At 39.7% G+C, this 18743-nt stretch overlaps 1 protein-coding gene across 2 annotated transcripts in view; it reads left to right on the top strand.

Moving 5' to 3' along the window:
* Positions 1-18743, top strand: part of LOC124784073 (pyruvate dehydrogenase E1 component subunit alpha, mitochondrial-like) — a 100236-nt gene that overhangs the window by 61740 nt on the left and 19753 nt on the right. For both annotated transcript variants that reach the window (XM_047254071.1, XM_047254072.1), the window contains one exon: positions 3589-3837. In XM_047254071.1, coding sequence (XP_047110027.1) covers positions 3589-3837 — 249 coding nt within the window. The remainder of the gene's footprint in view (positions 1-3588; positions 3838-18743) is intronic.

The following is an 18743-nucleotide window of genomic DNA, read 5'->3' as shown; positions in this document are numbered from 1 at the left end:
TATTCGATGCCTGAGCCACACCGCCTAGGGTGCTGATCACCCTACCCTGCCACAGCTGTACAAAGCCTTTGTGCAGTCCTGTCTTGAGTATGGGAGCCTAGTGTATGATTCCATGTCGCCCTCAGTGTTGCAGCTGCTGGATCCTGTAAACCTTTGTGTAGTTCGGCTTGTGATGGGAGCTTTCCAAATAAGACTCCTCATGGAAGCTGGCATTCCTCCATTGCAGATCAGGTGACAATTGCTTGCCAATTATACTGCCCACATTCATAGTTCACTTCACCATCCCAATTACCATCTTCTTTTCCCTAACATGGCGCTCAGTCTCCTGTAGCAGTGGGTGAGATCGGGGATTCTAATTGCAGTCCCTGTCCGGTCACTTTTTATTGCACTCGACACTTTCCCTCTACCACGTTTCCTGCACATCCACTCATGTACGCCTCCATGGTCTTTGCCTTGGCCACAGCTGTGTGTGGACTTATCGCAAGGCCCAAAATGCTCAGTTCCACATGAGGCCCTCCACCAGAAATTTTTCTCTCTTCTCGGCGAGTTCTTAAGCTCAGAAGTAGTCTACACTGATGACTCGATGCTCAGTGGTCATGTTGACTTCGCGTACGCACATGCTGGACATACTGAACAGCGTTCCTTGCTGGATGGCTGCCTGCTTCTGTGCTGGTGAGTCCTTCTTTGGTAATGACTGTCCAGGAGTCTCTCTATGCCCTCGGAAACAGTGGATGTCCAGTGTCTTTTTGTTTGGAAATCAGGACAAATGTTGGAGTCCCAGGCAATGAACTTTCTGACGGGCTGGCCAAACAGGATACCAATAAACCAACTCAGGTGATCGGTCTGCCAGAGAGTTTTCGGGATCTGGGATACTGAGTGGTACACCCTCAGTACACCAAGTAAACTATGTGTTACCGAGGAGACAATGAATGTGTGGTGGTCATCCATGCAAACCACTCTGAGGTACTCCATTGTCCTTTGCCGGCCCCACATCAGCCATACTTGTCTGACTCTGGGTCACCACTTCCATCGCAAGGACCCCCATATGTGTTGCTGTGGTTCCCATATCACTGTCGTCCACATCTTGTTGCACTGCCCAATTTTAGCCACTCTGCAGTGAACTTTTAACCTTGCTGCCACACTGCCAGTGTTATTGGGAGACATTTCCTCAACAGTTGATATAGTTTTACGTTTTATTCTTGAGGACGGTTTTTATTACACTATCTAAGGGTGGGCATCTGGTCTTCTCTCCCAGGCCTCCACCCTCCCTCCATTTTAATGCCTTTTCACTCTTTGCTTGCTGTTTGTTTGCTTTGGTGTTCATCCTTTACCTATCTGTGTTCCTATAATCTTGTCTTTTAGGCTGGAGATTTTTAGTGGGTTGCAGAGTGGCGGGCCCATCCTTTTTTTCTTTACTATTTATTTTAATGCCTGCCCCTAATTTTCCTTTTAGTGCAAGTTTTCCCCTTTTGGTTAGCTTCTTTCATTTTCTCTTTCAGTGTGTTTCCCAGTTAGTTTTACCCCATTTTACTTTCCCTAACTCCTTTAGGGAATAGTTTTAATGCGAGACCTGTTTTAGATAAGGAAAAAGGGACTGATGACCTTGTAGCATGGTTCCTTTACTCCCCAAACCAACCAACTTAAACTTGCATACTAATATTATCCAAGTCATAAAGACTCACCGTTAAAAAAGAAAATCACACTTGATACCACATTGCCATTATAAATAATAGACAGTTAAATTGAGTTCACTACTTACATTTCCATACACCTAACCTCATCGTGTGTCATCAGTAGTAACTAGCATCCTCTTCAGTACTTTCTTGTATTTAAAAAATAAAATGTTAGAGTTCACATAAAATTACAGTGACATTCTTAAACAGTAATAAATATTAAGTAATTACGTTACAACCAGAAGGAAGAATCCACATATATCTGAAATATTAACATTTGTTTATGTTTAAAACCAAAATCAGTACTACTAGTAATAAAAAAAAGTTATTCAATAAGAATACATGATACGTACCAAGTGCTTAATTATCTCTTCCAGTGGAACTTACAATCTGAAAAGTAACTTACATGGTTGTCAAATATGAACCAGTGTTAAAATTTAAAGGAAGTACAGTGTACAAATTGATTTATTTAAAAAAAAGTGTTGTCTTTTTTTCAATTGAAAGTAAATTTGGTCGTATGTTAGCTAATAATATATATTAAAAAAAAAAAAATTACAATCTCATGATAGCAGTGCCTGCTAAGTAGGGCAAACTGGAAGAAGGCTCGAGATTAAATGCTGTGAGCATGTGGCGTTACAGTGGAGGGGTATAGTAGAAAATTCAGATTTTGCTACCCACCTTGGTGACACTGGGCATGGTCCTCCTGATCTGACCTCACAACTAAAGGTGCTGCAAAGACAGGATAAGGGCAGAGTTTTGGATCCCATGTAGAAAATGAGGATATTTTGATGTCAGAGAGCTCCCCATGCAACCTTGCCCAGTGAGCAGGTAGCAGTGAGAAGCACTTAGTTTTAGGGGCTTTTCAGAAGGCACCTGGTTGGGAAGAATAAGGGACTTTCATAGGTCCAAAGGACACACAACATCTCTTAAATATGGCTCTGTATAGTGCTTTGTGATGGCTCACTAAGAGAACCAAATTTACAGCTCATGAACCAAACCATTTTTTCCATTTGCCTCAGACAGTGCACACATCTGCATTACAAATAACACCAGACCAAGTTACATATGTTTCTATACTGAACTGTGATAAGTATTTATAAGTCAATTTATATGTTGTAGTTCCTTGAAACCCTATCACTGGTTCATATTTGACAATCATGTTAGTTACTTTTCGTAATCAAAGCTACGTCGGAAGAAATAATTAAGCACACAGTATGCTATATGTATTCCTATTGTATAACTTATTTTTTACTAGTGTTGATGTAATCTACGTACAAAAACACGTTATTAATATTTCAAATTGTGGATTCTTCTTTCTGGTTGTAACATAATTATTCAATGCAATTTCTTATTTAAGGATGCCATTTTAATTTTATGCAAGTTACTACATTTTATTTCTTAAATTTTTTTTAAGGTGTAATATGCAGGTAACTATAATAAAGAGGGTGCTTGTTACTACTGATTTCACATGCCGAGGTTAGCTGCATGGAAATGTAAGCAGCAAGCTCGGTTTAACTGTTTATCTGTAATGGCAATGTGGTACCATATGTGACTTTATTTATTTACTATGAATCATCATGATGTGGATATAATTGGTATGTAAATTTATGTTTTACCAACTGAGGTATTTGGGATCTGGTTTTAATTTGTATTTTAATGTCTGATTCTCATTATGTTCTTTTATTCATGTTGCACTGAAGATATCTACACATTAGCTGAAATCAGTCTGCATTAAACACATTAAAATTTATGACCAGTGTTTCCCTTCCTCCTAACTTAAAAGGAAATTGATCACAGATAATGATTTTGTTGTAAATATATTGATACTTGTACTTATATCTCACTTTCAGCTGTACTTGATGCAATAAGCAAATTATCTGCATTTTCTATGTGCAATATTTTTTGTGCCTTAAAGGTAGATGGAATGGATGTTTTGGCAACAAGAGAAGCTACTCGTTTTGCAATTGCACACTGTCTCAGTGGTAAGGGACCAATTGTCTTAGAAGCTGCAACATATAGATACAGTGGTCATTCAATGTCTGATCCTGGAACTAGTTATCGAACAAGAGAAGAAATACAAGAAGTAAGACAAACAAGAGATCCTATAACATCCTTCAAAGAAAAAATAATTAATGCAGAGCTGGCTACTTCAGAAGAATTGAAGGTAAAATGTGAATCGCACCTGTTCACATCACATCCTTGTATTTAAAAATATATATTTTTACTACATTTACTCATATTGGTTTGTTAATTGTTTGTTTAAAATTGTAGTGATAGAGCTCCGTAATAGACGATGGCCCTTTTTTTTTTCAGTTAAGTGGGATTTTTTTTCAGCAAAAACTAATTTCATACTTCTGCAAACAATAACCTATGTATATTAATGGATATGACAAAAAATTACAAAAACAGTACCTACAGTAACAGGAATGTAGGTTAGGATTCAGAGTGTGTATGTTCCTCAAAGAGTCTATCAGTATATCACTACCCCCTACATAAAAAGGGAAGAAGCGATGGTGCTACTTAAAGTTCACTCCGCCACAAACCAAAGGTGGTTTGCGGAATATATATGAAGATGTATATAGGTGATTGATAAAAACATCACCTTATCTTCTTATTACAGGATGTGGGTGGATCATTGTGTACAGAATTGGTTAAAACATGTTAAACATGGCAGCCACATTGGATTTACCATATTTACTCGAGTATAAGAACATCCTAAATATATTATCACAGGTATTATTGTGTCGCATCCCAAGTGTTGGTATTGCGAGGGATTGAGTGACATGGTTCGTGAAAGTGATTTAGCCGGTTGACCTTAGTGAGAGGAAGATTTTTTGACCTGGCTAAGATGTGGAAATCCCTGGTGTGAAGGTACAAGGCTAGGAAGCAGGTGGAATTGAAGTCTTGCTAACTTTAACAAGTTGCAGTTCATTCTGAATAATTACAGCTCACCCTAACTGTGTGGTCTGGACTCGTATTTGGGAGGTTGACAGTTCAATCCCACGTCCGACCATCCTGATTTAGGTTTTCCGTGATTTCCCTAAATAGCTCCAGGCAAACGCCGGGATGGTTTCTTTGAAAGGGCACAGCCGGCTTCCTTACCCGGCCTTCTCTAATCCAATGAGACTGATGACCTCGCTGTCTGGTCTCCTTCCCCAAACAACCCCAACCCAACCCCCTAACTGTGTGGTGATTGCATTCACAGGAAGGCCAAGTCTAATACAGAGACGGTGACTGATTCCACCGTTCTGACTGCCTACTAGAAGCTCTGCAATACTTCCTACCACCCTACGTCAGAGTCCCCCGCGACTACACCCTAACACTCTTCAGCGACTATCTCCGGCTGCCTGCCTACAGCCCGCTCCTCAGCCCAAGTCGGCTGCTGCTATCACGCTGACTACTGTCACTACCTAGACCCTAACATCGAGAGGTGAAGAAGAAGAAGAAGAAGAAGAAGAAGAACGCGGAGAGCAGCGTGTTCCCTAGTTTTGTTAGCATTCCCCCTTCGACCCCCCCCCCCCCCCCCCCCCAGTGCTTGGCATGACATAGGGTCAAAGGCAACTTGTCCTTATTTGGTAACGTTTAAGTTTTATTGTTGTTATTGTTCTTCAGAGGCTGGGTGGAGGGTTAGAGGCGCCTCTCCCTATATGGTCATGCACTGTGTCCTGAGCCCTTCATTGGCTCCTCATGACATAGTGCTGTCCCCACCAAGGGCCCTCTTTCTTTCTCTCTCTCTACTCCCAGACCTCTCTTTCTAGCCAAAAATGCTTTCTGTTGATACTGTTAATTGACTGCTTATCATGAGTCCCAGCACAGAACTTCATTTGTATCTGTTGGTTGTTTGCTTTCTTATCAAGTGCCGCTGGCCGACAGTTTGAACTTCCGCCCCGGCTTACCCCTCAGCCACGCGTGGCCTCCAGCGCTACAATTTTAACTCCTTCCTACGTACTATTCTTGGCATACTGCCTGGGAACGACTGTAATTAGACTTGGCTTATTCCTGCGGTTACAACAATTGTCACGTAGAAGAAGGTGTAATTAGATGAGTGATGAACACTAACTTCACTAAAGAAGATTTATTCAGCACTTGCACGTACAAGAATGCAGAGCAAACTGCCTCCAGCCAGAAAACATACAGTATATATATACAGCTACAGAACATTCCAGTACAATGATTGACATTTGTGGATACTTCTAGAATGTACTCAAACCTAATATAGAAATTAAAATTGTACAGTCCAGGTGAGTTTTGAACTCGTGACTCTCCATGCAACAGTTCAGTATCGCAACCACTACACCCCGGTGCTACTCAGCTTCTTCTGCGACATTGCTTCCTCCTGAAGAGAACAGCGTCTCAGTGTTACGTTCTCCTAGTCCGGGAACAAGTCATCGGTCCTGCATACTCAGACTCCTGATGACTGATGCTCACTCTGGCGGTGATCTTAGTACTTCTTTTGCCGCTACGCTCTTCGTCACCTTTCTGCTTGTTGCTGGAGCTTCGAGTTTACCCTGGGTGGCAGGATGCTTGTAGGGCTTCATTCTCTGATCTTTCATCATCTTGCGTCGAGGTAGAAATCTTCAACTTCATAAGTAAATCAGACAACTGTTTTACAACCTTATAAGGTCCAAAGTAGCACCTGAGGAGCTTCTCAGAGAGGCCAACCTACAGAACAGGAGTGAAGATCCAGACGAGGTCACCAGGCTGGTAGACAGCAGAGTGGTGACCCACGTCGTACCTTCAGCGATCGTTATCTTGAGCCTGCAGCATGCGGAGTCTAGGTAACTGCTGAGCTTCCTCAGCTCTGGTTGACACCTGGCCGATGTAGTCATCGTCCACATCATTAGGATGTAACAAAACCCAGTGTCCAACAGCGGAGTCGCCTCGCGCCCATGCGCCAGGAAAAATGGCGTAAATCCTGTGGTGTCTTGTTTGGTGGTGTTGTAGGCAAACATCACGAAAGGTAGCACCTCATCCCAGTTGCTCTGCTCAACATTGACGAACATTGATAGCAAGTTGGCCGAGGTCTTATTAAGGCGTTCATTAAGCCCATTAGTTTGCAGATGGTAGGCAGTCATCGCGTGATGAGTAATGTTGCACCAACAGTTTATCTCTGTCCCAAGATTCAATTGTAAAACTTCCCTCGATCCGTAATTAACGACCTTGGAGCACCGTGTTTTAATACAATGCCTTCCACAATGAATTTGGCTATCTCGGTGAATTTGGCTACCTTAGATGCTTCGGCTGTTTTCACGGCTTTTGTAATGGCAGAGTATGTCAGACAATCAGTGCAAATAATAATCCGTCTATTGCCACTATCAGACGTTGGAAATGGTCCGAGGTGGTCAATCCCATCATGCTGGAAAGGTGTTTCAGCTGGTGGAATTGGTATGAGTCAGCCAGGTGGTTTCTGAGGAAGTGCCTTTCTCCTCTGACACTCTCTACAATGCGACACATATTGACAGACACTCCTAAATAAACTTGGCCAGAAAAATCTCTTGCGGATTCTATTGCTATTCTTAATAAATTCTAAATGTCCGGCCTCAGGTGTGTCATGGCATTACTGTAGAACATCTAAGTGCATGTGTTTAGGAATCACTGGTAGCCACCCCTTTCCAAACACATCAAAGTTTTTCTTGCAAAGTAATACATTAACTACCTTAAATTGTCCTTTCACATCCCCTGCCCAGTTTAAGGCAAGCATAATTTGATATATCTTGGCGTCCTCCTTCCAGCTAGGTGATCGGCTGGAGCTTCTAAATAGCGATGGAGACCTTGATTGGCATGTTGGGCAGCGTCCCCTCCAGCAGCTACCTTGTGGTGATGGTGACTTATGTCGTCCTGCACAGACATCATCTTTTTCTTCATTTTTGTCGTCCTGGAGTTGCCGAAGCTAAGATTGGTCTGCTGTCTTCTGGCATAGGAGTCATCAAATATCCGCCGCCTTTCTCGACAGTAGCACATCACATGTACCGGTTGTCTGCAGTGGAAACATACTGGTTAGTTATCCTGGGTCCTCCATACATCAGTCTTTCTTGGTACCCAAACAGGTTCCTGATGCGGCATTGTAGGAACGTAACTCTGCCTGGGTCTCAACTTTTTCACCATTTTAAAGGGAAATGAAGGACGAGAGTTTGGGTTCAATGTCTGTTCTACTTCCTCCTTTATGAGCTCTTGAAGTGTCTCGGTTTTTTGCTTGCTGTGCAATCCAAGTGCCTTCTGAACTTCCTCTCTCACTATCTGACGAACACTGGTGAAATCAGTTGCTTCCTCCATCACAGACATCAATACGACGTTTGGAAGCCGTTCAAACTTCTTGCGTGTAATTCTTTTTTGATGCATTGTCTCGATATACTGGCATCTTGTTTTGAAGTCGTCTGCTGTTGAAACCTCCTTCAGGAGTAGGGCTTGATAGATGTTCTCAGCAACACCCTTCATCAGATATGCAACCTTATTTTCCTGCTTCGTTCTAGGATCCACTATTTTACATAGCTCCAAGACATCTTGAGTGTAGGATGCTGTGGTTTCTCCTGGACCCTGTGCCCTGCACTTTAATTTATCTTCAGCTTTGCATTTCTGTCGTTGTGTGTCACCGAAATACTTGTGCAATTTCACCTGGAATACTTTCCAGATTGTAAACTTCTCCTCATTGTTCTCATACCATTGCTTGGCAGTGCCCTCCAAGTAGAAAAATACATTAGGCAAACACATGGTCTCATCCCATTTGTTAAATTTGGCTTTACACTCATATACCTTCAGCCACTTGTCTGGATCTTGGCCATCATCGCCAGAGAACCCAGAAGGATGTCTCATGTGGTGGCACACAGTTGCTGTCATGGTAACATCTTCTTCTTCTTCTGTCTCCGGTAGATTGCGATCTGTTGAATATGACTCGAACTCGGGTTTCTCGCCACATAAACGGCGGCTCTGTCATGGCCTGATGGGAGCTACTGTGTCGTCGATAATGTGCGCTGTCACAAGTTCCAATACCCAGTGTCTCCACCAGAATAATGTCATGTAGAAGAGGGTGTAATAAGATGAATGATGAACACCAACTTCACTTAACAAAGGTTTATTCAGCACTTGCACATACAAGAGTGCAGAGTGAACTGCCTCCGGCCAGAACACATACAGCTACAGAACATTCCAGTACAATGATTCTTGACATTTGTGGATACTTCTAGAATGCACTTAAACCAAATATAGAAATCAAAATTGTACAGTCCATGTGAATTTTGAACTCACTACCCTCCATTTAACAGTTTAGTATCATAACCACTACACCATAGTGCTACTCAGCTTCTTCTGCAACATTGTCATCTCTGATGATAGTTTTACCTAACTAATGAGAGCGAAGAAAAGAGGCAATGTATTTCTACAGTCTGTTAACCGTAAGTTAGCCAATGCCAGAGGGTGTTGCAGAAGTGGAGAAAGCAATCTTGACTCCTGTGTAGACAGTCACGAGATGAGGAGCCATGTGCGGGGCACAAACTCTCACAGTGTAAGCTCCTTAACCTGTGGTTCATGCTTCTGCAAAAGCAAAAGTCATGCATGGAGGCAAATATCATGCAAATGTTGGTCTTAATCAATATGGATATCATCTTATATATTGACATATTTAATAAATCAACAATTTTTTTTCTTTTCTTTTTTTAATATAATGTGACTGGATAGACTCACCCATCAGCATCAGGAGAAGACATACACATATAAAGGTTAAAGAAATTTTGCAAACTTTCAGTCCCAGTGGCTCCTTCTTCTGGCAGAAAGATTGAAGGGGATGGAAGAGGAATGAAGGAAAAAGAGCAGTGAGCTTTAGGAAATGGGGAGAATCCAGAAAATCTGTGGTCAGGGAGATGTACCAGACAGCACAAGAGGAAAAGTCTCTTTCTCATCCCATCCAATAAGTCTCTGACCCAGGGTTCTGGGTGACTTTTCCAAGTTCTCCCCATTTCCTAAATCTCACCAGTCCTTTCTCTTCATTCCTCTTCCTACCCCTTCAACCCTACTGTCTGTACACTTGCTCTGAATGCTTGCAGATTTTTTAACCTTTATATGTTTGTGTGTTAGTGAGTAGATTTTTTATCTATCCAGTTACACTATATTTTCAAAAATTGATTATGTTTGTTGATATATTAGCTCTCTTGGCCATCAATCCTTCTTGTGTAATACTCTTGTCAACCGTTACTGTCATGTGTTGTTCAAGCTGTCATCTGTTTCCAGCCTTATGTTCTAGTTCACTCATTCATTTATTTGTACCACCTTTATTAACCAACATCTTGCCCCTACATCTTTTCTGGTACTGATTTCCGTGCACTTAGACGGTTGATTGTTATTTACAAATTTGCATGTAATGCCTCATTTACAGTTCACTACAATGCAGGGCCTCCTTCCAATTGTCTTATGCCAATTTATTTGCAAATTTGACAGCACTTTCTTTTCTGACCCGTGCTTTTACAATGATTCCTCGTCCTGAGAACCAACAGCTTTTACGTGATTCTTGCACATTTTTGTGCATTTATTTTTTGTCATACTGCACAGGTTGGCTGTTGCCTCAGTCTGCTGCGTTATTTTATGTCCCAAACATGGTAGATTCCATTTTCTCTGAAGACTTCCTCTGTATGTGTGCTCTGTGTTTAAATTTTTATTTGTTTTCATGTCTTATCCAAAAACATTCTACTCGCAATTTATTGTTGTATTTTGTCCTGTCATAGTTTTCTTCATATCACATAGCTAAATTTCTGGCAAGAAATTCTTGCCCACTCATCACCTCTCATGATTTTTTAATTAATTTTTTACATTTTTCTGACCTTTTTTCCCACTTAAGCTTACATTTTACTACTACCACCGTCTCAGATACTTGAAACCCTTCTCTCTGAAAACTAAAGTCTCACATTCTGTTTCTTGAAACCTGCTGTCTCTTGGAGGTACCCCCACAGGCCTAACATTGAAAGTTGTCTTTCCTTTTCATCCTGTCCAGTAAGTCTCCCCTGACCCAGGGTTGTGGCAACTTTTCCAAACTCTCTCCATTTCCTAAAACTCATCAGTCTTTGTTCTTCATCCCTCTTCCCCCCCCCCTCCCCCCCCCCTCCCCCCCCCCCCTCAGTCCTTTTGCCAGTTGTGTGTTCCCTTGCTGCTACTTGGTGAGTATCTTTTTCATCTGCACAATTACAAAATATTTAATAGAAGTCATAACTGGAATGGTTGCATACACTTATCAGCAGAGTGACATACACCACAGTAACACAGCAGCCAGCAATGACTACCTCACACAGTACCATCAGTTAAATGACATTGGCTGCAGCCAAAAACATATGAGTATTGGCTAAAGCCTTCTGACATCTATTGAATCAAAATTAGGGAACTAATCAGTCAGTTTAAAGTTGTCATTACAAACTATGTAGGAAAGTTCATCCAACAGCAATAGAGAGTTTTTTAAACCTTGTCAAGGAACAAAAGTGACAGGATGTTTATAGTGCCAATAACATAGATCATAAATATAACGTTTTCCTTAACACGTTTCTCATGCTCTTTGAGAGTTGCTTTCCATTAGAATGTTCTAAATGGGGTACTAGCAGTAATAGGCAGCCCGGGTGGCTGACTAGTGGGATAAGGATATCATGTAGAACAAAGTGGGAATTATATCAAAACGTTAGAAGTAGTCACAATCAAGCTACAGTAGCCCATTACAAACAGTGTTGTAAGGTGCTTAAAAATGTTATTAGGTCTCAGGCAAAGAGTATGTGGTATGCAAATAGAATAGCTAATTCACAGGATAAAATTAAAACCATACGGTCAGTTGTGAAGGAAGTGTCTGGTCAGCAGCATAAGATCGACGGTATAAAGTCAGTTCGCAGTAAAAATATTTCTGTTACTGATAAATCAGATGTATGTACAGTACAGTATTTCACAATCTTTTATGAGCATTGCTAGTGAATTAAATGAAAATTTAGTTTCAACAGGAAATCATATAACTTGATTTGGAAATGCCTTTCCGAGTTTGATGTCTGAAATACTCCTCTGTGATACAGATAAGAGGGAGATTGAGTCAGTAATTAAATCACTGAAGACTAAGGACTCTCATGGTTATGATGCAGTGTCTAGCAGAATATTAAAGTACTGTGCTGCACATTTTTTAGCCATATTTGTAATTTTTCCTTTAGGAATGATCAGTTTCCTGAGCGATTAAAGTGCTCAGTATTAAAGCCGCTTTATAATAAGGGAGAAAGGGATAATGTAGATAATTTTAGACCAGTCTCTATGCCATCAGTGTTTGCAAAAGTTATTGAAAAGGCTGTGTATGTAAGGATAATTGATCATTCTATATCACACAATTTGCTATCAAATATACAGTTCTGCTTTAGAAGTCTTTTAACAGCTGAAAATGCCATATTTTCTTTTCTATGTGAGGTACTAAACAAAAGGTTTTGAATGCTTGGCATATTTTTTTATTTAACTAAGGCATTTGATTGTGTTGTTAACAAAATTTGCTCCAGAAGTTGGACCATTACAGAATACGGGGAGTAACTCACAATTGGTTCACCTCTCGCTTTAGCAACAGTAGGAAAAAGGTCATTATTCACAATGTTGATAACAGCTGTGATGTGGGGTCTGAGTGGCATACTGTCAGGTGGGGGGTGCCCCAGAGATCAGTTTTGGGGCCACTCCTGTTCCTTATTTGTATAAATGATATGCCCTCTAATATTACGGGTAACTCTAAAATATTTCTGTTGGCTGCTGAGATCAATGTTTAATAGATTAATGTACGGGTAGCCTTGTGTCTACAGATGAATCTGTGGCAATTGAGATCCTGTAGAAATTTGTTTTGAAGAATTCTGAAGGATTCAAGGGACAACAGTGACACTACCTTGGCTTAAAACTACAACGTATGTGGGGAAGGGACTGGTAGTCCCTTGGTAGTTAAGGATGTTGTGTGCAACATTGGCTTGGTTTCAAATAGTGCAGTACATGACCTAAGTTCATGGCTTGTAGAAAATAAACTAATGCTAAATGACAGTAAGACTCAGTTTTTATTGTTTCTAACACACAATTCAAAGAAACCTGACATTTCAATTTTACAGAACAGATTAGTGAAACTGAACAGTTCAAATTTCTAAGTGTTCAGATAGATAGTAAGCTGTCGTGGAAAGTCCACGTTCAGGATCTTGTTCAAAGACTCAATACTGCCGTTTTTACTATTTGAACAGTATCAGGAGTGAGTGATTGTTCGACATGAAAATTAGTCTACTTTGCTTATTTTCATTTGCTTATGTCGTATGGTATTATATTTTGGGGTAACTCTTTCCATTCTAAAACGGCATTTTTGGCTCAGAAACCGGCAGTTCAGGCAGTAAGTGGTGCAAGTTCACAAACCTCTTGTCGACCCCTGTTAACAAGTCTGGGTATTTTGACATTGGTCTCTCTCATATATATACTGTCATTTCTTGTTAACAATATTAGCTTTCTCCCCAGAATATGCAGCTTTCACGCGGTTAATACTCAGCAGAAATCAAACCTGCATTTGGATCGGACTTCATTAACTCTTGTGCAGAAAGGTGTGCAGTATACCACTGCATCCATTTTCAATAAGCTACTACTCAAATTCAAAAATCTTAGCAGTAATCCATCTGCTTTCAAATCGAAACTGAAGTGTTTCCTCATGGGTCACTCCTTCTATTCTGTTGAGGAGTTCTTTGAAAAATTAAGCCAATTCTTATTATGTTGTTGATTGCGTTTACTTACACTTATGGACTGACTTTTTACTGGTTCATAAACATTTATTGTTATCTGTCATTACTTTTATGTTGTAATTTCATGTACTGACACATTCCATGAACTTGGAGATTTGCTCCTCAATTTGGTCCTACGGAACTTGACGTGTAAACAAAATAAAATATACAAGTAGCAATGAAATTTGTCTTCATTGCCTCAGATATTTGGCTCTTCCTTCTGAATATGTTGTGATTTCGGAGGTTGTTGTGGTTTTGGTGGGACCTGAGAAAACAACTGCTTTTTTCCAAATACATAGCAGATTTTGCAATTACAGGGTGTTTCTAAAATACTTTTGCAAACTTTTGGGACAGGTCCCTTACACCTAAACAAGAACAAAATGTCTAGTAAAAATAGACTCTAAAATGCATACCTTTAGAGGCATGAGCACTTATTCATCTTAGGTGTTGTAAAACACATCTTGTCTAGTGAACAAGAGCTCATAGCTTATAAGGTATGCAGTTTAGTGTCTCCCCAAAGTCTGTAAAAGTATTTCTTAAACATGGTCTATAGTGACATGAGAATATAAGAATATCTGATATCTTGCTTCCAAACATGTCTGCCTACTGGTGTCTCATTGATGGCATAGAAGCAGTGGCTGACACACACCCTTTCCTTCCCATCATACGTCATGGTGAGCATTGACAACATTGCTGCATGAAACAATTGAGTACGCCACTGACCTGCAGAAATATGTACTACTGTTAGGTTAGGTATTTGCCTAATTCTGAAGTTGGTTAAATTCCAGCTTCAAATGGATTCAGGCAACGTGCAGTTTAAACATGACAGGTTTTCACAAAAATCCAAGGTACATGGCAGGACAGTGAAATTTCTGCTCACTCACCAGTCCCTTCCCCACATACGTTGTAGTTTTAAGCCAAGGTAGTGTCACTGTTGTCCCTTGAATCCTTCAGAATTCTTCAAAACAAATTTCTACAGGATCTCAATTGCCACAGATTCATCTGTAGACCCAAGGCTACCCGTACATTAATCTATTAAACATTGATCTCAGCAGCAATAGTTTAATCTGCAAATGTTAAAAGACCCTGTATTTTTTTAATAACAAATTATGGAAAAACCTCATCATGTAATCATGTAAATACGGTATACTCCATAGTGCAAGAAGTCATGTTAGTTTTATTATTCTGGAGTCGTTTGTGGTGTAAGGGTAAAGTATTAGACTCACACTCGAGAGAATAATGTTTCAAATCCTCATCCACCATCCAGATTTCATTTTCCTTGATCTCCCTCACTCAAGGTGGATACCAGTATAGTTTCTTCCAAAGAACACTGCTGATTTCATTCCCCTGCTTTCCAAATGTGTGATTGTGCTCCAATCTTGTTGTTGACAGAATGTTAAACCCCAATCTTCCTTACATCTTTCGTTTGCAGATTTAATTATATCATTGACAATCGAACACATTATAGTTCGCTTAAAAGAAGTGATTTTGTGTAACTGGTCAGCTTCATAGTCTTTTATTAAAATATTGAAAAGTCAAAATGGTGGAAACACATGTAGAACGAACAAAAGGTCCTTTCCAGGCCTGTGAGCCCGTTAGTGTCACAATGCTTGCCAAATACATAACTGATGACTTTAAAATGGTCAGCATAGAGCAATGTCTGAAAAAAGATCTACAAACAGTAGCCAACAAAACTTAAAGTGGTCCAAAAAATGAATTGCATTTGTGATTTTTAAAGTGTCTGTTAGGCTAAATGTCATGATTCTGCACTGTCATGACAATGCCCAGTATGACTCTTCTGACTCTCTTGCACATGCGCAGTTGAGTTGTGTATGGGCAGTACCTTGTCCTGCTTTCGGATACCAAACTGTGGCTGGTTCACTGTGTCAGCAGTAGCAACAAGAAGCCAGATGTTACCTGTAAAAATTTTTGTGGCACCCCCAAGCTGCCAGATTGGCACATGCTCATAACAGTGTGGGTGGTAGTGGGGAGGGGGTTAGCCTCCACATAAGCCATGCTTATGTTTAATGATTTTGCTGTTTCCTCTTCATTTACACTTCTCACGTCAAATGAAAATAAAACGGGGTTTGGTGGTTGGGAGCTGTCAAGTGAATTAAAATACATTCGTGTAATTACAGAAGGCTAACATATGTTGTTAGTTCAGTTTTCTGATACTTTTTTCCCAGGTTTTCGGCAGTCAGTTGTCTTTGGTTTGCTAAATAAATGTGGCTTTTATTAATCTTGTCCCCAGAGGCAGTCAATTTATTAGAAACGAAGTGTTTCGTTCCACACTATTGGCTAGTTTAAACTGTTCAATGAATGTCATGGGAATGTGTGGCATTATGCCAGAATAAAGAAACAAATATGAGATATTACAGTACTGGTACTCAAAGAAAATTTGCATCCCGAAACTCGCACTGCAAAGCTTAATACCATTTTGGGGCCTACTTCATTGTAAATGAATGTGCACTTTAAGCCGAATTATGCATTTTAGTATAGTGTGCGAAATTCTGATGCTCTTGAAGTATCCTATTTCTTGTATGGCGTCAGGTAAGATCTCGTAATACTATACATGTACAAACATGCGGACTGACTGTGTCATCGTAGCTGCCCATGCGGAGCAATGCCTGTTTCCTGGCGCTTTGTGGTGACTCCTGAAATGAAGCTATTTTCAATAGGTTGCAGAAAATATTGCGAATGGTGCTTTGAAAAGTATTAGTTTCAAAGTAAAATTCTTTTTATGCAAGATTAATTATGTATGTTACATGTGTGAATGTTTAATGAAGTTCTTAAATCACAGAGTGTTTGACTCTTGTTTAAAATTTAACACATTGAGGACTATCCAGTTAGAAGAATTTCAAGCTCATAAGACAAGACATTAATGTCATTATTGAAAAATTTATTGGCACATTTGTGTGATGTATTTTAAAGTGTCACACACGCAAAGAAGACCAATATTATATGTGAAAGCTTAGCTTTTCTTGTAGCTTATTAATCTTAAAGACCAATATTATTTGCGAAAGTTTAACTTTTCCTATTTGAGTGTTCACACTACATAACAGTTATGTTGTTGGCTGACTGTCATGTGTCATATGCTCTGAATATCTGCTGCCATTGGCTGGCAAGATCACATAACATGATTGGCTTACAAAAGCGCATTTCAATCTCATATTCAATGCTTTGAAACCAACATTCTATTTCAAATCTATAGATTCGTAATACAAAAATATGCGGTGTATCATAATATGAAAATACACAGCGTAAATGTTGCTGCACATCACATATATCTCCAAAACTTTTTTGCCAAGTTTTTTTTGTTCTCTGAAATTCCATGCTGGTGTATAAAACCTTTACCAATCAAAGGACTGATATTTTCACAGCTCCAAGGGAAAGTATACTGTCACTTATCATGGCAAAATTGTATTTTTCACCTCGGAATAAATGTATTTTCACATGAGAAAAACTGCGTTTTTAACTGGGAAATCCATGAAAATCCAGGATTTCCCCCCTCCCCCCCTCCCCCCTTTTAATTGTCCGTGTATACACCCTGTAGATAGAATACAATAGCATTCTAGCCATCATTACTAGAAAGTTACTGACAATGCAGAAACTCGTATTTTCCCAATGCCAGCTGATAAAATCCCAACAGACGAGGCTTTTTGTTCATTTAAAGGACCCAGATGGGCTCTGCATTAGCATTGAAAACTACAGTCTCTTATTGAGTGTAAATGTTGTTGCAGGAATTAATACACTTATAACTTTCTAGTTGGGACTACAACACAGTAAACCAAAGATAACACATATGAAAATGTGTAAAGTACACATCCCCTCTGAATTAGCTCCAATCTGTTGTACTTTGATAGATGGAGTGTGGTTGGAACGTGGATAAGTCACCACTTCCTAAAGCCCAGGCAATAAACCTGGTCAGCATGCACCAAATGTCAGGGACTACTTTTTGAACAATAAAAGTGAAGGCTATTTTCTTTTTCTAAGATTGTGACATTAATAAACTATATGGACAAATGAAATTAAGTCTATATAGGTTCAATCGATGTCAATTCAACCAATTTGAGAAAATGTTCCAGCTGATGGCTGAAATTTAGCACACCAATGCTACCAAGTGTGGAACACTCACGTACCAAATTTTAAGTTCCCCTGCCAATTAGTTCCAGAATTATGACTTGTGAAAGAAGGTGGCGTGACCCAGAAATTGCAACCCGCACCTGGCAATCTATCTTCAGACCCAACTTCAGGTCTTAATAACTTTGGAACTATTTCGCACAGTCCAGTGAAATTTTTACAACCCAGTAACATCCACTTAGAGGACACACTCTGTGAATCAAAACACCAACAACATATTTCTGAGGGAAAATAAAAAATTCCAAAATGTGATTAAAAAAATGTAATACATTAAAAGGTACATACTGTAGGTGCCCTCTATGCCAAATATAATTCACTCAAATAGGGTATAAATTTTTTTGTGGTAAGCTTAATGTGGCCTAAACACACACAGAACTCATCATGCCCATACCAGTCACACAAACAGAGTTAAACGTGCACAAAAATTTGAAAAATTACCTGAAAAACATGGATCTTCTAAGTGTGGTAGCACAAAAGGGACAAGTGATATCCAAGCCAAATTTCAAACACTGCATAAGTAGACCATAATATAATATGTGGCAAAATTTCAATGTGTTATTGCAAGGCATTTGTGCACAATAAAAGTTGACAGAGATGCATTTGTTTATGTTTCTTTTAACACGATTTAGCAAGTAATAGTGATTATGCAGACAGCTTGTTTCAGATAAAGCTGCAGCAATTGTTGGGAACCATTAGGCAACAGAAAGTTAAACAGTGGTAGTTTTCAGGTACAGAATGAGTCATTATTAGGCAGGAACAACAAAGGAAACAAGCAACAATTACAGGTTACTCATGTTTTTAAGATTCTAGTTCAGACTGGTCAGTATTGTTGTGGAAAGTCAGTATGGAGGCAAAAGAGTGTATTAGTGGTGCTTTTGTTCAAACAAGTTGCAGTATTGGTAGAGCACAAGCGTCTGAATGTCATAAAACAACATATGGAACAAAATGTGGCATTCGCTTTGTACTGCATGATCTGGATGAATCGGACCACGATCTGTTGCTATGGAGATCTGGGATACATTCTGTGGGCACAAGAAGTACAGTTCCAGGAAACTTTAGTGTTTGCTATCATCATATGAAAGTGTTTCTGGATAAGTATTCTTTCCTACAAAGAAGTTGTTTTGATCCATTTCAGATTCATAAGAAGACAGTGAGGTGTAGCCTCAGAGAAATTGATATAAAATCAGTATTGAAAGTGAATCAG

This window comes from Schistocerca piceifrons, chromosome 1 (assembly GCF_021461385.2).
Source record: "Schistocerca piceifrons isolate TAMUIC-IGC-003096 chromosome 1, iqSchPice1.1, whole genome shotgun sequence".
Taxonomy (NCBI): Eukaryota; Metazoa; Arthropoda; class Insecta; order Orthoptera; family Acrididae; genus Schistocerca; species Schistocerca piceifrons.
The sequence above is the reverse complement of the archived record's forward strand: the minus strand, read 5'-3'. Positions and strand labels throughout refer to the sequence as shown.